At 51.1% G+C, this 24,580-nt stretch overlaps 2 protein-coding genes across 8 annotated transcripts; one reads left to right on the top strand and one right to left on the bottom strand.

Moving 5' to 3' along the window:
* The first annotated feature begins 3,802 nt into the window (after positions 1-3,802).
* On the top strand, positions 3,803-17,631 carry Lrrc61 (leucine rich repeat containing 61). Of its 3 annotated transcripts, none has more exons than XM_074060923.1 (3): positions 3,803-4,115; positions 6,218-6,299; positions 16,403-17,631. In XM_074060923.1, the coding sequence occupies exon 3, from the start codon at positions 16,551-16,553 to the stop codon at positions 17,328-17,330; it is 780 nt and encodes a 259-aa protein (XP_073917024.1). In that variant the 5' UTR covers positions 3,803-4,115; positions 6,218-6,299; positions 16,403-16,550; the 3' UTR covers positions 17,331-17,631. The 3 variants fall into 3 exon arrangements, 2 of the variants coding, with proteins under 2 accessions (XP_073917024.1, XP_020029015.2); XR_012443511.1 differs by lacking the exon at positions 16,403-17,631 and adding an exon at positions 12,298-12,718 and having other exon boundaries at positions 3,804-4,115; XM_020173426.2 differs by lacking the exon at positions 6,218-6,299.
* Positions 17,632-17,821: 190 nt separating this feature from the next.
* On the bottom strand, positions 17,822-21,230 carry Rarres2 (retinoic acid receptor responder 2). Of its 5 annotated transcripts, none has more exons than XM_074060960.1 (6): positions 21,080-21,230; positions 19,750-19,947; positions 19,508-19,612; positions 18,395-18,490; positions 18,063-18,190; positions 17,822-17,921 (listed from the first exon to the last, which is right to left on the bottom strand). In XM_074060960.1, the coding sequence occupies exons 2-5, from the start codon at positions 19,921-19,923 to the stop codon at positions 18,074-18,076; spliced, it is 492 nt and encodes a 163-aa protein (XP_073917061.1). In that variant the 5' UTR covers positions 19,924-19,947; positions 21,080-21,230; the 3' UTR covers positions 17,822-17,921; positions 18,063-18,073. The 5 variants fall into 5 exon arrangements, with proteins under 5 accessions (XP_073917061.1, XP_020029016.2, XP_073917043.1 ...); XM_020173427.2 differs by lacking the exon at positions 21,080-21,230 and adding an exon at positions 20,820-20,971; XM_074060942.1 differs by lacking the exon at positions 21,080-21,230 and adding an exon at positions 20,853-20,968.
* Between the last annotated feature and the right edge of the window lie 3,350 nt (positions 21,231-24,580).

Below are 24,580 nucleotides of genomic sequence, written 5' to 3'. Positions count from 1 at the left end.
TCCTTTCCGGGGCCTATAGTTGCCATTATTCTCTTGCTTGTGTTTGGGCCCTGCATTTTAAACTTACTTGTCGTTTGTTTTTTCTCACTTAGAATCCATCAAACTACAAATGCCTCTGGTGGAGATGAAAACGACCTACTACCGTGGTCCCCTTGACAACCCCTCTCGTGGTCAGCCCTGACACTGCGGGCCCCTTCATCACCCCCTGTCAGCAGGAAGCAGTTACTGAACAGACTTCGTTGTCCCTATTCCTAACAGCAGTTAGGGCGGTCACTGAGAGGGGGGACTTGAAGGACAGACCTTGGGAGAACAAGGAGACACTTCTCCTCCCTAGGAAATGCCTGTTTGCATCTGAAAGGCATCTCCACCATCAGGCAATGCAAAAAGGCTATAAAACCCCACTCCCCACCCCAACCCACTGGGATCACCGGTTTCTGGTTTCCCCAATATGCAGTCTTTCTCTTCTGTTTTCTCCAACTAAATTCTCTACAAATAAAATCTTTCTGACCTCTGCTGCTGGAGTCTGTCTGTGCTTTCATTCTCAGAGCAGGCTCAAGAACCCTGAGCACCTGAAATTCCTGTGCGTGTCATCCGTGCATCAGTGGGAACCTACAGGGAAAGCAGGCTTTGTCAGAAATGCACAAAGTGGACATTAACTAAACATATGAAGATGATCTTACTTGGTAACTACTGGCAAGATGGAAAAGAGCTGAGCTTCATCCAAGATTGGCACAAAGGTAATGGGTTTTAGAGGGAGCATGAGGTCGTCAAGAGGGCTATGATGGGAGCTGAAGTCAAATCAGGCAAGTGCAAAATTATAAAAGGTCAAGCCGGGAATGGTGGCATACCTCCGTAATCCCTGCACTCAGGAGGTGGAAGCACTCACAATTAGAAGCCAACCTAGGCTATATAGCAAGATCCTGTCTCAAAAATCAAGGGCTGGGGATGTAGTGCAGTGGTAGAACACGTGCCTAGTGTTCTATTCAAACCCCTGCAGTGAAAAAGAAAGAAAACCCCACAAATTTAGAGAAAACATTTATGTGTGTATCTGTTAAAATGTTTGTATCTTGAATGTATAAAGAATTTGTAATTCAACAAGAAGACAAATTCAAGTTTTAAAAGTGAGCAAGGGGTAGAGGGATGGCGCAAGTGGTTAGAGCACCTGCCTAGCAAGTGCGAAGCCCTAAGTTCAAACTCCAGTACCACAAAAAAAAAATTAAAAGTGGGGAAATAATGTGAAGTATGGATTCAAATTATTATTAGCACCCAGAAGATTGCTAGTAAGAATATAAAATGGCATAAACATTTTGGAAAACAGTTTGGTAGGAGCCCAGTATAATTTACCATGAAACTCAGCTCAGGCATTCATATAGGATAAATGAAAGCATATGTCCACACAAAGACTTATACATGATCACAGCAGCTTTATTTGGAATAACCAAAACCTGGACCCAACCCAAACCATCAATAGGGTGAGTGGGTAAAACAAACTGTGCTGTTGTCGTATCACGGAATTCTACTTAGCAATAAAAGGAGTGAGTTATGGATTCACCCATCAACATGGATGAACCTCAGAAACATTGGACTGAACAAAAGAAATCAGACATGTAACTATATACATACATTTGGGCCACTATAACAAAATACTGAGGGCGAGGTAGCTTGGAATCAATTGATTCCTCACAGTTCTGTAGTCTATGAAGTCCAAGACCAAGGTGCCAGCAGATTTGGTTCATAAATGATGCTTTCTCACTGTGTCCTCACATGGTAGAAGGGGAAGAACTAGCTCTTTGGGGCTTTGGTTATGAGGGCACCAAGCCCATTCAGGAAGGATCCACCTTCAAGACCTCTGAAAGACCCCATCACATTGAGGGTTAGAATTTCAACATCTGAATGGGGGTGGGGACCTCAAACCATAGCAAAGCCATGAAGTTCCATGTATATAAATCACTAGAAAATGTGATCTGATCTTTCCTAATAGAAAGCAGCTTGGCAGTTCCCTAGGTGGTTAACTGAGAAAAGGTGGAAGTGACATTTTTTGGTTTTTGGTTTTTTTTGTTTTTTAGGCTCTTTTTGTGTTGGTTGTTTTTGAAATAGTCTCACTTTATGCCAGAACTGACCTGGACTGCGATTCTCCTATTTGTGCTTCCCTGCATAGCTGGGATGACAGGCATGAAACACTGTGTCCAGCCATGTGAGATGGGGTCTCGTGAACTTCTTTTGCCTGGGCTTGCCTCAAATCTCAATCTTCCTGGTCTCAGCCTCCCAAGTAGCTAGATTATACGCTTGAGCCACTGCACCTGGTGGCAAGTTGTGGCATTTTGAAGATGTAGATTATGCCCATTTAAAAAAACAAACAACAACAAACCCTCAGGCATGTATTCCTTCAGGGATAGATAGTCAACTAGAATGGAATACAAGGCCATTAGAACAGACCACAGAGCCTAGAAACAGATCCCTAGGTATCTGGGACCAAAAGTGAGAGAAGAACAAAACAGCAAGGAAATGGCAGACTATGGGAGAACTGGCTCTCTATATGGAAAAAGATAGGATTGGTTCCCTACTTTAGATCATGCACAAAAATAAAGTTCATGCAAAATGTCAAATATTTAAAATAAAGCATAAAAGGATGACTTTATAACGTCAGGAAAAAAGGACAGATTTTCCAGATTTTCTGGAAGAATGTTGTTGCAGTGCGTATTAGTCAGTCATTTTTCACCCACTAACTACATCCCATTCCTAGCTGCATTAGGAGCTAAGCACACGTCCTCTTTCTCCCCTATGCAAAATCCTCATTGCGATCATCCTTAGGCCATTTTGAGTGGTGGTGCTGGAATTGAACTCAGGACCTCATGCTTGCTCTGCCAGTGAGCTACACCCCAACCAAAGTCATTTCTCTTGAATAAAGTCTTCCTTCTTGTTTTTTAACAAATGTTGGTACAATTTTTCTTAAAAACTCTAACATTCCCTAATTGTAACATGCCGTGTGACTCTCAGTTCCCAATCTGTACAATGGAGACACCAACACCTCCATTTTGGAAGACTGGAGAGGGTCAAATGAAACTGAAAACAACTGATGAAGGTGCAGGGGTCCCAGTATTAGGTCATCCGGGAGGACTGGTCTGGAGTAGATTTCTTTGGGACAGAAGAAGCATAGGAAAGAAATGGAAAAAACTAGGTCCTTGAAGTTATGTGAGTCAGGAGTGGAAAGATGTTCAAAGGAAACCATGAGGCAAAGGGTGCGCGCTCTGGCCTCCAGAAGGGACGGACTTGAGAAACGCGTGCTCTTCTCAGCCCTGATATTACGGTCTCTCCGGCCCTCGGACAATGAAGTTTGCAGAGGGGGGCAGTTTGTCCAGGCGGCATCCCCTGGGCTGCGTGCAAGGCCTTCGGGACATCACTGGGCAGTGACACCCTGGGTCGGTCTCCCGAAATGATGGGAGACCTTCAGCCTTCCAGGCCGGGATCTTAGCGTTATTGCGGTCCCTTCGGTCTGCACGCACTGACGAGACTCGTGACTCGCACGCAGTAAGGCTGCACAGTGCAGTGCCCGCAGTGGACAGCGCTTTGGGGACCTTTAGAGGGTAAGGAAATCCAGGCCCCCATCGGCCCTGAGCCTGGCGCAGCATGAACGCTACCCATCATGTATTAGATAAGGACATAAACTGCTTTTCTCCAAGGCCACACTACTAAGACGAGTACCAAGTCCTAAACGGCTACGCAGTCTCGGTGCAGAGCGCACGACGGCTTCCGGCCGCGGAGTGGGCGTGGCCCGTCGCCGCTTCCGGCCGTGGCCGGCCGCGCCTGCGCACTGGAGCCCGCCGCCGGCTGCGGGAACGTACCAACTGCGGGGCGGGGGTGCGCACTGAGACCTCCGCTTTCTCTCGCTCCCAGAAGCAGCCCCTCGTGTGCCCTAGAGTCCCCCTCCTCTGCCAGCCTGTTGGCGCGTCCTGGGGTCTTCTGTCCTCCACTCCTGCACAAGCGCGGCGGCGGCGGTGTTCTCCGGCTACTCACGGCGGGCTGTTGCCGGGAGGAGCGGGGCGTCATCTGGTCGTTTAGCTTTCCCTGTGCGGTCTCGGCGGGTGCTCTCTCCCCTCCCCTGCACCTGGCCTGGGGTAAGCTGGGGAGAGGCGTGGGAGCTGAGGTTGGGGAGGGGCGGCTTGCCTGGACTGGACCTACACAGCCTTGGGACGACCCCTCCTCGGCCAGCCTTGTCTCCAGTGCCCCGTGCTCTAAACACACCGGGGAGGCCATAGTGTTTTGGGAGCAGGCAGCTCTTATCTATCATTCCCTGTGTGCCCAGAACTGTCCTGAAGACTGTTACAGGCATAACTCATTTAACAGTCTTGGACGTGGGTGCTGCCATTGTCCCCAAGACGTAGACCCGGAGCCGGAGGCACACTGGCGCATTATCACAGCTGGTGGGTAGCAGAGCCGGGACTTCAGTTCGCAGAGACCGCACTCTTGGCCCATTGTAAACCCTGACTCTGAGCTTCCAGGAAGGAACAAGGGTTCTGTAGTGTGTTTTTTGAAACTGTAGTCATTTTGTCACTTTTGCATAATGTGAGCGCTAATGAAGCTTGATTTTAAATCCTCCGAGGGGATGGGAGAGGAATAGACATCCTCTCCCAGTGGAGTTGGTGAGAGAAGGGGGCCAGCCGGCCTGAGCAGAGGGAGAACTGGAAAAGGTCTGGTGTGATGCTCGAATGCCCAGGGTGGGCTGAGTTCTGCACAAGGCCAGCAGTGAGGCCCCGGAGAAATAGAAGATGGCCCCCTTCCTTCTGGGCATGCTCTTGGAAAGAATTGGCAAAGCAGTCAGAAGAAAGTCCTAATTTAGGGATCAATACAGTTAAGTGCTGCCCCCCTCCCACGCTATTGTTGCCACAGCTGCAGGTCACAGCCTTTGAATCTCACAGTTTCCCCTCAGTGGGGGGGAGGGGTCCTGCTCACAGGCGTAAACTGCCTCAGTTTTCTCCCCAACGCGATGAAGGGACTTGCCTGCCGCCTTTCATATAAGAAAAAATAAGATCCCTTCCTAACTCCAAAACTAACCTCATCTTCCCACTGCGCCCAGTCATTTCCCTCAGGAGGTCTCCATGGATTTCACCTCTTACCTGAATAGTTTGCCTCGTCTCTCTTCCCCTTTGCATTTGGGAGCAGGCACTTTACTGCTTAAGTCACTCCTCCAGCCCTTCTTTCTCTGGTTATTTTTGATACAGAGTTTCATTTTTTGCCCAGTCTAGTGGTGTGGACTGAAATCCTCCTATTTTGTGCTTCCTTCAGTGGCTTGGATGACAGGTCCGCACCACCGTGACCAGCTTTTTTCCGTTGAGATGAGGGTTTCCAAAATTTGAACTTTTTTGCTTAGGCTGGTCTGGAACCACAATCCACCTGATCTCAGCCTCCCAAGTAGTTAAGCTTATAGGTGTGAGCTACTAGCAACTGGCCTGATGAGTTTCTCTTTAGAATTTACATTTTAGATTAATCTAGATTTGAGGATGGCTTTCAGTAGCATCCGCTTCACTGTCTTGATGTGCTCCAGTGGAAAAGAATAGGGTGATATTGTTGTATCACTGCCTCAGATCCCAGATCTACCCAACCAAGCTGTCAAGGATTAAAGATCCTGAAGCAGTAGCTTAAGGTAAACAGTACCTTACAAAACCAACTCCAAGCTTCTCAGTGTAATAGACTCAGTTTATCTTCAGCCCAGGGCCTCCTCTGGAAAGCCTTCCCTGCCTCTTTGCGCTTGCCGTACTTTTCTCAGCTCTACTGTGATGAAGCCATTTCCAAGGTTTTTCCTTTTTTTTTTTTTTTTTGGTGTTGAGAATTGAGCCCAGGGCCTTGCATGGCTAGGCAAGAGGTCTACCACTGAACTATTCTTAGCCTTCCATTTCTAAGTGTTCTCACCCTGAGCTCCAAGTGCCAGACATCTTGAGGTCACAGCACAGGCTCATGTGGATATTTTGTGACTTTGTGCTAAACAATTGAATGAATCAAGAGTATCTGCAAGAGTACAGAGCCCTAATGAGACAAGGTAATTGGGAAATAGAACAGAATTGCTGCCTAGGGTAAGCAAGTGGGTTTGTGGATGAGGTTTTGGAGTGTGCCCCAGGCTGTGGCTCTGATAGACAGATTTTTCCCTTTGTGTACTATTGTTGGTACCATGTTCTGTACCATGACCTGGTTTTAATGCTTTGTCCTACATCCTCCTTGATAGTGATACAGCCTATAAACTGGTACTGAAGGCTTGGACTAACAATCTGCATTACAGTCTCTTCAGTTATGAATTAAGAACTGAGGTAAGTCCCTTCCAGTCTGACATCCAGGTGCAGTTCTTCTGGGCCCAGGACACTATCTTGAGCTTCAGGTTTCACCCAACTCCCTTACAATGTCACTTCACATGGGCCTTCATTCATTTGATGTCTGTGTGATAGGCTCAAAGCTGCTGCCTCTTAACCCCTGAGATTCTTCTTCTGGTTGGGAAGAGTTCCTCCCTGGCAGAGTCTCAGGGCTACCTCAGATGGCTTGTCACCTGTTAGAGGCAAACCTGTCATCCCCAGTGATCTGTAATGTGTGACATCACTCAGTGTCAGAATGTGCAGGCTTTCCATCTTAATCTTCCTATTTGATTTTTGTTTTGTTCTGATCTGAAAAGATGCACCCTGCTGGTTTCCATATAAACCTGATGTGATTAGTAAATCATCTTCCTCTGAGTTTTCTCTGTCCTGAGGAAACACATCGTAGCTTGTTGGGCTCTTCATTCCCTTTCATCCTTTCTACTCTCTTCCTGTGTTTCTTATGACTTCTTAGCACTTCTCTTCATAGTCCTGAACTTGAATGACAGGGAAAGGAGTTGAGGATCACACCCAGGTTTGGGTGGTTGGAGGTCCACTTACCAGCTCAAGTTGATGGCAGAAAGAAAATGTAAGGGAGGTAGAAGAAAAAGTTAGGAAGAGAGCCCTGGCAGTGGATGAAGAGTGAGCAGCCTGAAGACTGCAGTAAGAGCAGAGGGCCCATGAGACAGCACAAAGAACATCACTTACGGTATACGCAACAGAAGAGGGAACCAGAAAAGAAACTGAAAAGGAGCCAGAGGTGGGAAGAAAACCAAGAAAATGCAGTGCTTGGAGCTGAGGTGAAGGGTATTCCAGAGCAAGGAAGCAGGCAGAGGCTTCAGGTGGTGTTGCAGAGAAGCCCATTGAATTAGTGGCAAAGCAGTCAGTACAGGCGTTGGCAAAAGCCACAGAGGTTTTGAGGGAGTGAGAGTGGGGGTTTGTCTGTGACAGAAGAGAGTGTGAGAGAGCACCGGGGAACTTGTGATCATTGGTGTCAGGGAGCCATCCCATCCTGAGTTGTGTGCAAGAGGCTGACTTCCAGACAAGGGATTTCAGGAGACACAAGCAAAACCTCTGATTTAGGATGCCATAGGCTGCTTTATTTACAAATATGGAGCCACAGGTACTGGTGCTAGGTGCAGCCCAAGTGCTCAGGACACAGCACTCACTGCAGGCAGCCCGGTCACTCCCCTGGAAACTTCTGAGATTTCTCACTCATTGAGGTCTGTCCCCTCCCTTTACAGCAGTGTGATATCCTTCGTACCCTCAGTGTGGCTCTAGTTCTGTGTATTGTGAGGAAAATGGGTGTTGCCTACTTTACTCTTGTGTCTACAACACATAGAAAAATCATTAGGTGCCTCCTGCATCCTCAAATACTGAAAGAAAAAAGTCGGAAATCAGTCAATGTGGTGAAGAAGATGGACACAGAAACCTCTAATGATCAGAGGGATGGGGACCTTGCAGGAGTACTCACCAAATAGGCTGTTGCCTGGGGAGTTCACACTAACTTGCTGCACCTCACTGCTTCTTTCTCTCCTGTCCTCTTTCCTGTCTGGCCTACCCTCCCCTTGGCATCCCTAGAGTTAAGTGACTGAGAGCCGTTCTTCTCATCTTGCCTTGCAGCCTGGGCCCATCTTCTCATTTCCCCAAGTTTCCAGGCATATTGGAAATGGAAGATATCAAAAGCACCCCCAGGAGACAGATACCTCCAGGATCAGTGGGGCAGGAGCCCCGTGTGAATGCCAACTCCCCAGTGACCAGACATAAGAGCCCAGCTGCCACCCTAGCTTGTCCCAGGCCTGACTTCAACACCAGAGCTACCAACACCCCTCATGAGCCTGGTGGGGCTGCTAGGGAGAGCCTGCCAGAGACTGAGGTCAAACTTGAGTTTTTGGATCTGGAGGAGAAGACCTGCAGTGGTCACAGAAGGAAAATCAGATCCTCTGGCTCCAAAAAGAAGCGCGAAAGGGACTTGTCCCTGCAAAGAAGCAGCCCCTGCCCCCTGCCCAATGGCACATTGATCCCTTCACCTGACGTGGACCAAGTTTTCCTGGAGAAGCAGGTAGAAGGTGCCCTTGGCTTGCCTGTCTGTGTCGGGAAGAGAAAAACTCGCTCCCTGGGGAGGTCTGGTCTTCACCCTGCCACCTCCCGTGCAAAATGCCGGACCAGCTCTGGGCAGAGTAAGCTGAAAGGAGACTCTGGAGCCCATGGCTGCAAACTTGTACCTGGACAGGAGCCCCCTGTACGGCCTGAGAAGAGGAAGGTGTCTAGGCAGAAGGCATGTGGATGGAGAGAGGAGGGGGATAAGACAGGAAAGAAGGCAAGGACCCTGCGGTGCAGTGCCAGCTGTACCCCCTCTGCATCAGCTCTGGGCCAGCCTCCCCAAGTGGCTGGAGAAGACAGATTGGACAGGGTGGAGGTGAACCAGCCTAAGGAGAATGATGAAGCCAGGGAAGCCGACATCCTCATGGCCCATCTGGCCAGAGATGGGCGGCATCTTAAGAAGTGGAAGAAAAAACATTTGCTTCCTGGCATGAGGGAGAAGGTGGGGTCCCAGCAGAGCCTCCAGGAGCCCCCCTGCTTGAGGAAGCTGGTCAGAGATATAAAAGCAGAGACCCAGGACTTGGATTCTGTGCCACATTCCCTAGGCCCTCTTCATACCGCGGGTCCAAAGCCCATTCTAGACATCAGGCAGTTCTTTACTGTCGACTTGAAGAACACCTGCCGGATCATCTGTGCACTGTGTCACACTGGTGTCAAACGGAGCAGAACCATGGGGTGGTCCCGAGTCTCAGGCCTTGTCCGTCACTTGGCCAGTAAGCATGGACTGGAGTGGGAGAGAAGGCCAGCCGTGGGCAGCCCAAGTGAAGGGGCAGGAGAGGTAGAGCAGGCACAGCAGAAGGCCTTGCCCACTGGAGCTGCCACCCTTGCCTCAGGGGAGCTCCCAGATACCGCGCCCTTGGGAAGCAGCAGCAACAGAGAGCTGGCCCTGGGTGGACCCGAGCAGCTGCTCCCAGTCCCACCACCCCTGGCTATTTCCCCCGTAGCAGACAAACAGAGTGGCGCATATGCCCCCAGTCAGCCCTGCACACAGGCGTGGAACCACAGCATTGCAGAGCTGCTTTGTAGCCTGACCTTGCCACTCTCCTTTGTTTCCTCCCAGCCCTTCAGAAGGTTCATGGCTCAGGTGGACCCTTGCTACCACCTGCCTTCCCCGGGCTTCTTCTCTGACAAAGCCTTGCCCCTGCTCCATGAAGCCATGGGGGAGCAAGTGCTTCAGGAGATGCAGTGGGCTGAGGGTGGCCATATTCACCTCACCACCTCCATGATGACCCAGGATTCACTGGTAAACTATGTGGCCATCACTGCCCACTGGGTGCTGACCCAGAAGTACAGCAGGTCTGTGACATCAGGAAGCCTGAGGAAGCGAGCCGTGCTCTGGGTCCGAGGCCTACCTCTGGAGAGAGCTGCAGAGGACAGACAGCCAGAACTACTGGAGCAGATCAGCCTGTGGCTGTGCCGCAGTTCCCTGAGAGCTGGTTTCCTGGTGTCAGGTGGCTGTCCCAGCCTGGAGCAGGCAGTGAGAGCTGAGGGTTATAACCACATACCTTGTTTCGCTCATTGCCTTGACTCTCTGGTGAGCGACTTTCTTTGTCACCATAATAGTGTTCAGATCATTCTGGGGACAGCCAGGGCCATCTTCAGCCACTTCCAAGGCTCTCCTGAGGCCCGGAGGCTCCTCAGCCAGCTCCAGCAGCAGTGCGGCCTTCCAGCGCAGCAGCCCTTTGAGGAGCTCTCAGATCACTGGGTCTCTGCTTACCGCTTGATGGAGTGGGTAGTGGAACAGCAGCAGGCCCTGCAGGTGTATGCAGAGAGACAGCAGCCCGGCAAGGCCAGCACTGCCCTGTCAACCATGTTTTGGAGCCTGGCAGACAGTCTCGTCAAGCTTTTGCAGCCCTTCCAAATGGTGGTTTGTGAGGCCAGCACAGCACAGGCGTCCCTAAGTCAGGTGCTGCCCCAACTGCGCTATCTGCACATCTTCCTGGAGCAGGTCCACAGACACTTTATGGAGCAGAGTGGTGGGGAGGTGGGTGTGGCCTTGCGGCTGGCTGAGGGCTTGGCCCTGCAGCTCTCTACAGACTGTCAGCTCAGTGAGCTCTTTCATCGTGAGGAGTTTGTGCTGGCAACCCTGCTGGATCCCCGCTTCAAGGGTAAGGTCGAAGCCATCCTGCCTGTTGGAGCTGACATTGACCACTGGAAGCAGGTTCTTGTGTACAAGGTGAAGGAGATTATGGTATCTGAATACTCCTTGCCTGCCTTTGGCACCATGCAGAGCGCAAGGGGCATTCGTGTGGGTACTACCAGAATAGGCAGGAGCCCCGGGGCCAAGGGGAAGGGCCAAAAGGAGCCTCTGCAGGGAAGTGGGGACTCCAGCTCTTTCCTGCTGGTCCAGAGGGAGAAGAGCTTGCTGGAGCAGTTGGAAAGTGTGGGATTGCTGGCCTCTGAGAAGAGCGGGGCCTCACTCTCCACCGAAAACCACCTGGCTAGTGTCATGGTCAGGAAGTACCTGCGGGAGAATGAGACCATCGGGGCCCAGGAGGATCCACTGGCTTACTGGGAGAAGAAGCGTGAAGCCTGGCCGGCCCTGGCTAGGCTGGCCTCCATCTATCTGTCTTGCCCGCCCACGGGAGCCTTCTGTGAAGGTGTCTTTACCTCCCTAAACAGCCCCACCATTACAGAACCAAACCCTCCTCTCAAAGTGGAGACCATTGAGCACCTGCTCTTCCTGAAGACCAACCTGGAGAGCTTCCCCCACTACACTCCACCGCCCCTCGTCTCCAGTACTGGCCCAGCTGAGGGGGAGCAGACCCTGTAGCCTGCCTGGTGTGTCTTGGTAGGCAGACTTGGGTGTACATGTGGATTCCTCAGGAGCACCCACAGTCTGCTGCCCTCAGGACTTACCTCGGCAGCCCCGCAGTATATAGGGGTGGGGAGTCAAGAGTTAGATCCTACTCATCAGAATCTTCAGTCTGTTTGGAGAGAATGGGGACAGCTTCTTGGTCCTCGACAGAGTGCCACATTCATTTTTGGGGGAAGTCATTTTCCATCCCTGCATTGTTCCATTCTTACCTACCATGTGCATAAGAAAGGTTTATTGGGTTTATCCATGGCTGTGAGTAGTACTAGGCAGTTTTATAAACTCAGCCTGTATTGGAATACTGGTTTATATTAAGGGCCTTGTATATGGCTTATCCACGTGGCTGTGTGGATGCATGCCCTCAAAGAGCAGCCTTAAAGAGCAGCCAGGGACGGGGAGGCCTGTTGATGAGGGAATGTTGGCCTGGGTGAGCTTGCACATTTCTTCGGAGAAGAAACCCTAGGTAGAGGGGTCATCTTAGGCATGTGCGTGCACGGACATGCACGCACGCACACATACACACCAGTCCTGGGGATTTTAGAGTGGCCAGAATACACCCCTGATGGGTGAAACTGACCAGCTATCCTCAACTTTGTGGTCTTTTTTTTTTTTTTTTTTTTTTTTTGCAGTACTAGGGTTTGAACTCAAGGCCTCATAGTTTTTGGTTTGTTTGGGTTTTTTGATATAGGGCCTTGCTTTTTGCCTGGGCCAGCCTAGTCCATGATCCTCCTATTTACCCTCATGCCATAGCTAGGGTGACCAGTGCATGGTGTGTTACTATGCCTAACTTTTTCTGTTGGGATGGGATCTTATGAGCTTTTTGCCCAGGCTGGCCTGGCACCAGGATCCTCCCAATCTTAGCCTCCCAAGTATTTAGGATTACAGGTGTGAGCCACTGGCACTCAGCTTGTCATTCTTACCAGTATGTGGCTGGGTCTGTATTCCACTTGCCCCTGGCCACCTTTGTAAGACAGATCGCTTATGTGGAAGACAGAAAGGGTCTATATAGAGCCCACTAACATAGGTTGCTCTGACTTTCTGTAGGACTGTATGCAAGATCTGAGTGCCAGGATCCAAGGAGTGAGATTGGATGAGAGAAAGGAAGAGACCAGGAGCATTTGGGGCAGGCTCTCACACCACCACAAGACTTGCAGATAGGCAACCTGAGAGTGCCTGGTCACTGGGCAAGGTGGCAAGACCTAACATCATCCTTTTGCCTGACTGGCAGCCCTGGCACTCTGCCCACTGTCTTTTCCTGGATGGGTTATCAGTTGTGTGTTTTCACTGTGTGTTTCATTAGGAAATTACTGAAAATGTAAGGAAGCAGGAAAAATTAATTGTGATCCTGCCACTCATTTGTCAGTGCTTTAATGTAGTCCCTTTTTTACATTGAGATTATACCCTATGAACTATTTAGTATGTAATGTTTTCAAATTAACAATAAACAATTGCATTTTTTACATAACACTTTGTAAACATATTTAATGGCTGAAGCAGTATGATTTGAATTCTAGACTGGCCTGCACAGTGCTCAATGCTCACAACTTCCTACAGCTCTAGGAGTGGATAGAGGGTGGGAGGGAGGTGTTTACAGGCTCCCTATAGGAGGTGAGGCTCGTCATACTGCAGCTGGATGTCTGCAGTGTGCTCTGCTGTGCATCCAGAGCCCTTGGGTCTTGAGCGCAGGGCTTGCTCTGGCTGACCCTGAACCTCTGCCTACAGTCCTGAACACCCCTCCCAGAATCCTGAGTCTGGAGATGGGAGTAGGTGGTTTCAGAATATGACATACCTGAAGGTGCCATAGGAGTGGCAGGCCTCACTGCACTGAACTGGCTCCCCAGTGTTCTCAGGATGGGAAGTTGCAGTGGGGACAGAATGAGTAGAGATAGATGGGGAAGAAGGAAAAGAATGAGAAACCTATGAGGCTTAGGCTCTAGATCCTTGGTTCTCAACTGGGGGCACTTTTGTCACGCAGGGGAAGTTGGCAGTGTCTGAAGGTAGTTTGGGCTATCACAGCTGTGTGAAGGGAATGGTCCTATTGATGTCTGGTGGCTAGAGGCCAGGGTTGCTGTTAAACATCCCACAGTGCACAGACGGTCCACAACAAAGACTGACCCATGGAGCTGGGGGAGAAGCCCACTCTATTATAGAGTACAGGGAGGGATGGGGTAGGGGCCTCCAGTTCACCTAACTGCGAGGTGACTGTTCCCCTGTGGCTGCAGAGTGAACTGCTTCTGCCTTAGGAGCTTTGCCCTGCCCCTGCTTCTCACAGGTTGTTTTTCTGGCTCAGTATTCACAGTTGACCTCCCTCAGAAAGAGCCCTGAATGTCCATGTCATCAAGTCCTTTTATAGACTCACTTGCTGGACCAAGAGAACTGTGCACTTTATTCCACCACAAGGTCAGGCTGGCTTCTGTTTTACTCAGATGAGGTTGGAACAGTTTCGGGTATACAAAGCCATTTTCCACTGTGCCAGGCCTGTTGTCTAATGCACAGGTGGGTGGGTGCCCAGCAGTCCTCAGGGCGACCTGATTGTGGTGTGCAGTTGTGAGGTGCTATCATGACAACAGGGCAGAACTCCTTGACCCCCATGAGATCAGGGTTTGGTGTGACCACAATGCTATCAATCCAAACACCCTCTGAAACCCAGGCAGCCTACCCAGATGGAGATGACAGGACAGGGCAACACTGGTGCATTCAGGTGATGGAGAGCACGTCTCACCTGGGTGGCAGGGAAGGCCTGACTTCTGTGCCAGCTGGGTTTTTCCTCTTCTGGAAAATGTCCTTGCATCTTTAATGTGAGTGTGCATGATCACCAACTCCATGATGTCCCCTTCTGCCCACTCCCTTGGCTCTCTCCCTTCCGTGCCATCTCTCTTGAAAATGCTGCTGACCCTGTCGCTCAGGCATTCTACCCATCATCCTGTACAGTTGACTTTGGCCTCACCTCCGCCTAGGGCTGAGCAGCTAGACCCTGGGCGTCAGCTTGGTCAGGACTTAACAGGTTTCTCTCTCTGGCTGCTCGTTGGTGTCCTCCCAGGCTCACAGACCAGGCCTCAGGAGTCCAGCACTTGACCTGTGCTCCTTACTGCACACAGGGTTCCTGGCCACTTTCACCCTGAGACTTACGGGGTACACCCTTCTGGAAAGATGCCGGCAGATACTACAAGAGGCCTTTCTCCCCAAAGGTTGACCCTGTTGCCTGAATGCCTTCCCTGACTCCAGCAGTCACCTTCTGCTCACAATGTCTGGGTTTCTTGAGCCCGAAGCTCTGCCTGCCTCCTAAGCCTAATGTCACAGTGTCACTCATACTTAGTGCTGTGAAAGTGGATGTCTTTTTTTGTGTGTGGTGGTGATACTGAGGCTCAAACTCAGGTCTTGTACATGCTAGGCAAGTGCTATACCACATTGTCTTCTGTCCCATCCTGTTCTGTCATGTCTGAGAAGGGAGCCCCCTGCCAGCAGGCAGTCACCTAGCCAGATCCCTCAGATTGCTCTTTCTGGCCTCTTCTCCCTCTGTCTTGCTACATGCCCTGGATGGGTTGGGTCCACAACTCGTTTATGTCTCTGCGGGTGTCTAGTGTTTGCAGTTCTAATTAGATGCAAAGGTGGCCTTGTCACCCCCTGTTTATACACCCCAGCAGGTCCTGGTCCCATTGAGGGGATCCAGACTCTCAGTGGATGCTGCCAGTCCCTTTGGAAAAGAAATGAGGTGTAAATAAAACAGAATAGGCTGCAGTGTTGCAGGTAGGGAGCTAGGAGAGGAAGGGCATCGTGAGGACAAGGTCACCTTCTCAGGTGGGATGGAAGGAGGATGTGTGAGATCCATTCGCAACCTCCCAAGCCCTGTCAGTGCTTGCAAACCACTCCTTGCCAGTGGGGTGGGAGGAGCTAATGGACTGCACTTTGGGCCTGGTTTCCTTGGAGGGAAAAATAAAAAGTGGTATTGATCATGTGAACTTAGACTTGGGAATCACCAATACCCTGTACCTACAGGTTCTGTAAGCAGCATTGGCAGTGGTTCAGAGGTCCTTTTCAGGCATCACCCATCCACTTGGCTTAGACTCCTGAAGCTGGGCCTGGTCAAGGTCTGCAGGGTTGGGTAGCAGCACTTGGAGCTCAGGTCAGCTTTTGTTTTCCTCTCTGCTTGAACCTTGACCCTCTGTGGGCTACATCACTAGTGTCCCTCCCCCAGGCTGCCTCCCTCTCATACTGCAGCCACACATAAGCACCTGGGCTTACGCTGTCCCACTGTCCATTGATACAATGCCCCTCACCTGTACCTTTTGGAGCCAGCTTAGTCACCCCCTGCACCTGCCTCCAAGGCTGCTTTCTTGACTTGCCAGTCTCCTTCAACTTGCCCCTTGGGGCCATGATGGCATATTTGCAGCTAGCACTGTGCTGTCTGACTCATAGTGACCAATGCTATTCTGCTGATCTCTGAGCACTTGATGCCAGAGCAAAAGCACTTGTTTGGGTGGACAGAGGCGGACAGGGGTTGGGGAGCAATGGCGTAAGAATTGGCTGTGTTGACAGACACCCTGGCCCTTCCCTCCCTTGACCTCAGCTTTTTCCCTTATTGAGGACTAACAGTGCATCCCTTGGGCCCCACTCCAGCCAGAGGACGCTGGGCCACATAATCTGGGAATCACTTTAAATTCACTGCTAGTGTTAGAAGAATTAAGATAACATTTTTGAGTGAATACAGCAAGGTATACAGCAAGCTCTCGTTTAGGTTTTGTATGTGCATCACTATCCTGTGAAGAAAACATGAAATTGTGGTGGCTGCCTATTGTCTATTCAGAAATAAATTTAACTTTTTAAAGAGGAACACCTCAAGACTAATGAAGTCTAATGGATCACAAGTGGTTACTGGAAAAGTAAGATAATGAGAGTTCTACCCTCAGTTCAGCTTTGACAGATGGTCAGAATTGGTGATGTGGGGACTGATCCCGTGCATCAGGGCCCTGACCAGTGCGGTGAGCCAGGGCTGTGCCCTGCCCTGTTACTTAGATGGGGCTCAGGTCTTGCTTGGTTGTTGATTGTTGGCTCTGGGGTAAAGGCTGGTGGATCAAACATTGTGCTGTTGCCTGCTACACAGGACACAAGTACTCTGGAGAAGACTGCCTGACTGTTTGTCTCTCCTTAGGGACCTTCAGGGCCTCAAGTAGGGCACCAGAAAAAGGCCTCCTAGGACTAACCCAAGGAAAGTTGAAGGGAAAGCAGCCAGTTGATCCCCATGGCTCTCAGGTCCCTGTGACAGTGCTGCCCAGGCCCTCTGCATCAACTTCTGCATCATGGAGCCTCCTGGTGAGAATCCAGGAGAGGCTGAAGGGCTACGCATCACACCCCAGCTGCTGAAGTCACGCACGGGAGAGTTTGCCCTAGAGTCCATCCTGTTGCTGAAGCTGCGAGGCTTGGGGCTGGTGGACCTGGGCTGCCTAGGAGAGTGCCTAGGCCTTGAGTGGCTGGACCTGTCTGGCAATGCACTTACCCAGCTGAGCCCACTGGCTTCCTTGCGCCAACTGGCAGTGCTCAATGTTTCCAATAATCGGTTGACAGGGCTGGAGCCACTTGCCGCCTGTGAAAACCTGCAGAGTCTCAATGCAGCGGGCAACCTGCTGGCCACTCCTGGCCAGCTGCAGTGTCTAGCTGGGCTGCAGGGCCTCCAGCACCTGCGGCTCCGCGACCCTTTGGCACGGCTCAGCAACCCACTGTGTGCCAGCCCCTCCTACTGGGGTGTGGTTCGAGAGCTGCTACCTGGCCTGAAGGTCATAGACGGGGAGCGTGTGAGTGGGCGAGGCAGTGAGCTCTACCAGTTGTGCCGAGACCTGGACAGCTCCCTGCGCTCCAGCTCCAGCCCAGGTCCCAGAGCTACTGAGGCCCAGCCCTGGGTAGAGCCTGGGTACTGGGAGTCCTGGCCTACCCGAAGCAGTTCCATCCTGGAGGAGGCCTGCCGGCAGTTCCAGGACACCCTACAGGAGTGCCTGGACCTGGACCGCCAGGCTAGTGACAGCTTGGCCCAGGCCCAGCAGGTTCTTAGCCCTGTGGGCACCATCTCTTCCCTTGTCCTCTGAATGTGCCCCACAGTCCAGTACAGCATGGCAGGTAGCTTTGCTGCCTGCATCTCTCTTCCCTGCTTCTGCACGTTTCACCTGACCAGGGACCTGCAAGCCATGCTGTTTATTTATCCCTGTCCCAAGAGGAGCCCTACTTCCTGTCCCCTCAGGAACACTTCCCTGCCCTTCCTCCATGTCAGTAGGGTTGCACCTCCAAGTCTGCATCCATAGCAGCTGCTACTCCTGGCTTCCCCTACCTGAGACTTAGTGTCTAGAGTTACCTCTCACACACCAACTCCATTAAATAGCTCTGTGTCCATTTGTATCATTCCCTGTCATTCTTTGAGGCCTCTGCCTTTGGTTCTACCCAGAGGCTCCACTCACCCCATCTGCTGGCTCCTGGGTGTCCTGAAGGAAAGAACCTGTATGCACACTTGCACCCACACCCACACACTGCCCTTTCAGCTGGTCTTGAATAGGCTGAAGAGGAGCAATGCAAGGAATAGAGGTAACAGGCTGGGAGAGAAGTTTTATTAGCCTGGGATAGGATGCAACCTTCTGCCTGGGAGGGGCGGGTCTTCCACTGGGTACCAGAAGTGGAACAAAATTCTAGAGAAAAGGAAAAAAAACTGAGATTTGGGTGTGAAGGAGGCTTCTCTAGTCCAGCTTTCTTTAAGACTCTCATCCATCCCTTTCCTGTTCCTGGGCCAGTCTCATCCCAAGGGCTGTCCAGGCCCCCTGGCCACTTACCAGTCCAGGGCTCAACTGTGATATGGAGACTTGACGAAAGCAAACTGTCCAGGGAACTTATAGCTGTGGGAGTCCTCACCGGCTTGCTCCACTCTGCTGCACTGGGGCTCCTGATGCTCCTGGGGCTCCTGCCAACACCAACAGTTGTTCCAAGCAGTGCCCAGGATGGTGGGCACCTCCACATTACTCAGGATGCCTGGACCATGCCCAGAGCCCCTTCCTGTCCCCCATTTCCTGCCGATCCCTCTTCATCCAGGCGTTCTCTACGTCTCCCTCAGACCCAGCCTCTATCCATCTCTCCAGCCCCCTCCCCAACCTCTACCCTTTCTTACTTGTCGCCCTTGCATCTGTATAGGGCAGTGGACCATCCGGCCTAGGACTTTACCCTCAGGATCCAGTTTGATGCAGGCCAGGCATTTACGCTTTCTCTGGAGAGGGGAGCGGGGCAGGAGAAAGCAGAGAAAAGGGTGAGGGAGGCATGTAGCACCATGAGGATGGGAGCTGACCACAGCAGGGACACGTTCCCTTGGCAGGCTCTAGAGCGGAGGGGCAAGTGCTCACGCAAGCCAGCTGGCTTTAGGCACAGCCCACTGTAGGACTGGGAGACAGTAGAAGTCAAACAGTCTAGCAGTTTTCAGACTATGGAATATGCATTTTGGGGGGACATGGCTGGCATAGAACTCATGATCCTTCTGCCTCAACCTCCCAAGTCTTGGGATTACAGACAATCATTCCCGCCACACCTAGCTTGCAAACTACGGAATTTATTTAGCATGTGTGTGAGGCAGGAATCCTTCCCATATCAGTGTGTGTGTGTGTGTGTGTGTGTGTGTGTAAAGGCAAGAATCCTCCCGCGTGGGCTCTCCCCACCTGACTTCCACCAGAACCACTCCACTGTCATCTGTTCTGTTTCTATTCTGTTTGTTTATATTTTCTTGTCAGATTTAATTTGAGCAAAAGGATCCTAAAGCCAAGAGGTTTCAAAATCACTGATGTAATCCAGCCCCCCTCCCACCAACACATACACCCTTAGCATTTGGAGGAAGCTTAGGCCTTCTGTAAAACAAAACTGATGGTTTTACAGAGCAGGAACTGGAACCCAGAGGGCTGCACACTAGCCCAGGGGTCATCCATAGCAGTGACTTTGCTGCTTCATTCCTGTGAATCCCTGCCTAGAATCAGCCATGGTCTAACTGAGGGGTGGAGGGTGAGGGGCAAACCCCACACCAAGAACTTCTTCCATTAATGACCTGAAGCCTGGGGGAGGAGCTTAGCCAGAGATGGACCCCATGATGGAGACAAGGTCCCTCCCAACCCATCCCTCCCCTACCTACAGTCCTGTGGACTCATATAGGACTTCCTCACATCCTCAGGGCTTCTTAAGGGATCTCCTAGTGCCACACACAGAGGCATCCGGGCCCAGCACATACATACACTTCACTCACCCCATTGGGCTTGACTTTGCAGTCAGGTTTCCTCCAGTCCTTCTTGGGACAGCTGGTCTGCTGGATCTTAAATTCCAGCCTCACAAAGGTGCCTGCTGGGAACTGCTGTGGGTAGGAAGACCAGTGGCCAACTGAGCATGCAGTTCCTGGAGGTGCCCTGGTCTTCCTTACACTGTGAACCAGCATAGCCCAGTAGGTGGCTGGGCTGGTGGTCCTCCACCCCCACTGTTCATGCCACTAACCGTGTCTGTGACGTTGTCCACACTGGTTTCCTGGAAGACCCACTGCACAGGGGGGTGCTTGTGGAACTCCTCCAGGGCCACCTGCAGGCCCCTGCGCTGTACGCCAGTGAGCTCAGTCCCGCTCACGCCCACAGTGCTCAGCCACAGGGCCAGTGGGATCAGCAGCCACCACATGGCTTCACCTCAGTTGCCCTGGCTCTGCAAAGAGGCTTTGTGGTACTCAGTTCCTCAAGCCAGCCACCCCCACCCCCACCCCGGCTCCAGGATCGGGGAGTATGCCCACAGAGCTCTGGGCAGAGGTGAGGAGCAGGGAGAATAGCCCTTTTTCCAGAATCTCTCTTGGCATCCTTCTGGACCTTTCCACCCTGCCGGGTGCTGTTCACTGGAGCCAGCAAAGTTTTCGTCGAGTTCCCTGCCAACAGCCTGTGAAGCAGTCCGGTTGCCTGTGGCTGCCTCTTTGGGGGCCCATTCTCTCTCCCCTCGGGATTCCAACCCCCTCCTCCCTCCCGGCGGTCCACAGAGTCCCTTTCTGCCCCCATCTCCAGCCTCTCCCCACTGAGGCCGGAATCTCCCTGCTCCCAGAGGTCACCCCTGGCGCTTCCCCTTATTCCAGGCTCAGGCCCAAAGCGGGGGAGGGGCAGGGGCTGGAGCCCAAAAGGAGACGGGCCTGAAGGGGAATATTTTTGGGACGACGTAAATACGTGGGTGGGAAGTGTTTAACCCTCCCCGCGCTGGGTCCCGCGCTGCCATCAGCCCCAGAAATGGGGGCCTTCGCGCCAGCTTCAGGCAGATCCTCCCTCCTTTGCCTCTTCTGGGGCTCCCACCCCCACCCCTCTTCCTCCCAGCCCTTTTAATCCCCTCCTCCGTGCAGGCCTGGGGTCGGAGAACCCTGTCTGGACAGGTGGCACTGAACCAGAAAGCCACAGCTGCGGAAACTGAGACCCTCAAGTGAAAAAGGTTACCAGGGTGGTGGCCCTGAAGTAAGGGCTTCACAGGTGGCCCTTGGGGCAGCTCCTTGGCCGCCCGCTGGCCGTCCAGCTGCCTCCCCTCACTGGCTGTCCCCTCCTCACCTGCTTCCCTGTGCCTTCGAGGACTCTCCTAACCTTCCGTTGTTGAATCCTTGGCCGGCTGTCAGCTTCTTCCCGATCTTCTCCCCGCAACTGGGTCCCCTCCCTCCCGGGGGCGGCCCCCACCTCCTGGCCCCCTCCGTCTCTCAGCCCCTCCCCGCTGGGTGGGAGGGACCGGCCCCCCTCGTCCCATCCCCCTCCCCTCCCTCCCGCTGGCCCGGCGTCTGGCCCTGACCCTGACCCTGGCCGCTCAAGCTGCTTACCCCTGCCATCTGGGCCTAGAAGGACTTGAGGCCGGACAGTCCCTGGTCCCACCTCCCCCTGGCTGAGGAGCCCGAGTTTCCCAGTGTCGCCTGCTGGGCCTCTTCCCCGCGGGGAGAAAGACAGCCCTGCTCCCCAAAAGGCTTCCTGCGCCCGCCCTACCTGCCAAGGTAGGACTGCCTAGTGAAGGACGTCCCCAGAGTCCTTGAGACTCTCATTTCAGGACATTCGTCCCAGAAATACACACAGGAGACCTTGAGGAGTCTCTCCTGCCTCCCACACTCGAAAGCCGGTGCTGAGACTGGTTTCCCGCATGGGGCTGATAATGGTGTCTGGTGTCCAGTCTGGAAACTGCATGCTGTTTTTCCTGACTTTTCCTCATGCTCCATCCTTGCTAGTGATAGACTCAGGTGTCATATGGGGTTCAGGTGTGGCAGAATGACTGGTAGGCGTTATAAGGCAAGTTAAGTGGAAAGTTGGGAAAATTAGTGTCCAGATATTGGCTGGGCTCCTGCAAATAGGCCAACCTGTGGGGCCGCATTTCAGTAACAGCCTCCGCCATTGGTTTAGTTCTAAGCCTTAAACCAGGTGCCTGAAAAAGGATCTCACTCACCCTCCCCAGTGTCTCAACTTATCTTTCTTATCTGAAAGTTGGCATTATAAATTGTTTGCTAAGGAGTTGTTTCAGGGATTAGGAAGGGAAACATAGGCAAAGGGACTGATCAGTGCTCAGCTTTGGGCACCAGGATTCTTCACACAGAGTCAAGGTCTTCCTTTACCATGTGCTCTGAGGAGAGCTTGGCTCCAGTGGACCAGTTACTGGGGCCTGAAATCCTGCCAAAGACAATTCAGTCCCTGGCTATCATTAAGCAGAAATAAGAGATGCAAGTTTGTTCTCTAAGAGCTTTAAGTGGGCTTACACCTAAAGGAGAAGATGGACAGCCACAGGATGAGATGTTTCCCAGCCCAAGACCCCATGCTGGAGGATGTCCTGGATATTGGTGACCCGAGAGAGCTTCCAGGACAAAGTAGGGTTTGAACTGAGCAAATGGGGACCTCATCCTGCTTTTGATGGGGGCTGCAGTGAGGGAGGGAGGCAGGCTGGTGAGAATTGATGAGGAACAGCTGATCTGGCTATAGGTAAATGGAAATACAGAACTCACTTTGAAGTCAGGCGACTATAATACTAGCTACTTGGGAGGCTGAGATTAGGAGGATAAAAGTTTGAGGCCAGCCCCAGGCAAACAGTTTGAGATATCTCATTTCCTAAATGGAGCAAAGATGGACTGGAGGCATGGCTCAAGCAGTAGAGCACCTGCTTTGTAAGTGTAAAGCCCTAAGTTCAAACTCCAGTTGCATAAAAAATAACACTTTGCAAAGCCAGGTGCTGTGTGTGTCTACAGTCTCAGCTATTCAGTGGCTGAACTAGGAGGAGTGCTTGTAATAGAAATATGCAGGCAAAAGCTGGGCCCAGCTGGGTCTCCATTCTGATCTCCATTGTGCCCCCTGGTTAATGATAAAACCATCCCTCTGCTCCTGGAAAACACACCTCAAAGAAACAACCGTTGGTTCTCCAAAGATACACACCACAGACCCCTTGCTCAATTGAGAGCTTTCCACCCCAACAACCTCAGTAACTTTTTCACATCAACTACTTCCTCATTCTCTCATACAAAGCACACATAAAAGCCTCCCTGCTCAGAGTCAGCGGCTGCGCCTCTCTCATGGGCAGCCTGGCAGCTTCAGCCTGCTTGCTGGAGGTGAGACGCTCTCCTGAGCTCTCTTTTGTGAGCGGCATTTCCCTAACAGCTTGAGTTCAGGACTTCAAGGTCAGCCAGGGCAACATAGAGAAATCCTGTCTTTAAGAAAAAAAAAATCACTTTAGGCATAGGGAATGTCAGGTGAGCACCTCAAAAAGGTAGACAGCCCAACTGCAGAGCAGTCACAGGTGTAGACAGGAAGGTGCTACTCATGCACCGTAAGCGCCATCGTGGAGCTTATGTCCCATACGGGACAGACCACAGACTTACCTTTTTAACGATGGTTATTTATTTTTCCAGGTATCATGTGAAAAAAAAATACAGTAGATTCACGTGATTCTAAACTTAGTTTCCCTATAACTGAATTTAAAAAAAAAATTTCCTTTAATATTTGCAATGACATTGAAAAACTAGTCTCTTTTTAGAAGTGATTTCCTTTTCCTTTTCTTTCCTTTGTTTCTTTTAGACAGGGTCTTGCTGTGTAGCCCAGGCTGGCTTTGAACTCATGATCCTACTGCCTCAGCCTCTAGAGTGCTGGGATTACAGGTATGAACCAGCATGACAAGTCAGAAGTGATTTCACTTGAAAGCAAAAGCATGTCAGCTTCAAAACTACACCTGTACAAGTAACACTGACTCATGTCAACTCAATAAATCTAACAAACTTACATTCAAAATTATATTGCATAAATTCAAAAGCAACTCCAGAGGTAGGCATAGTAGTGGTGGTGCACTTGGGAGGCTGAGACAGAAGGATGGTGAGTTCAAGGTAAGCATGGGTGCTCAAAAAACCCTCTAAATTTATCAGTACCAACAAAGCATTGGCCCAGTTGGTGGCTCACACCTATAATCCTTGCTACTCAAGAGGTGGAGATCAGGAGGATCTCACAGTTTAAGGCCATCCTGGGCAAAAGTGAGACCCCATCACAACCAGTAGTGGGCTATGATGGCACACACCCTATCATCTCAGCTATGATCAGGAAGCCTAAATAGGATCATAGTCCAGATAAGCCTGGGCAAAAAATGAGACCCTGTCCCCAAAATAACTAAAGCAAAAAGAGCTGAGGGCATGGCTTAAGTGATAGAGTGCCTGCCTAGCAAGCACAAGGCCCTGAGTTCAAGCCCTAGTACCGGCCCTCCAAAAAAGAAAAGAAGAAAGTATTCTTCACATTTATCTTGTAATTTTTATAGCCAACTTTTGTAACACCATCTACTATAAAAAAATAAACAAACAAAAAACCTCTGCACCTTTGTTCGTTTGAGAAAGGTGTGTCAAAATGATAATTATTGATCATATTGTGAAAATATTAGATTGAAATCCTTACAGTTGTCTGGCTAGGTCACAGATGAGATTTCCTTTCCTTGGAGCTTCAAATGTAGCTTAGTTATATGTAGAGTGATATTGGTGAGAAGATCTATGATGACTTTTTAAAAAAATTTTTTTTTGAGGCAGGGTCGCTCTATGTGGTCCAGGCTGGCCTGAATCTTGTGACCCTCTTGCCTCAGTTTCACCTGTGCTTGGCTTGACGTTTTAAATCTTCTATCGAAAGCATTACTTTTATTTCAAGAAAATCTCAGAGTTAGCTAAGAAAACAGTATACTTCAGAAACACTCTTCTACAACTCAACCAATGAGCTTTGACAAAGAAAAAGTCATTAAATTCATTGTCTTCTATGTCTTTCAACAACTCCATAAGCCGGCGATGAGTCATAGAATTTGAACTTAAATATTAAATAATTTTAGC

The sequence above is a fragment of the Castor canadensis genome, chromosome 2 (assembly GCF_047511655.1).
Source record: "Castor canadensis chromosome 2, mCasCan1.hap1v2, whole genome shotgun sequence".
NCBI classification, from domain to species: domain Eukaryota; kingdom Metazoa; phylum Chordata; class Mammalia; order Rodentia; family Castoridae; genus Castor; species Castor canadensis.
This window is presented reverse-complemented; position numbering and strand designations above follow the sequence as displayed.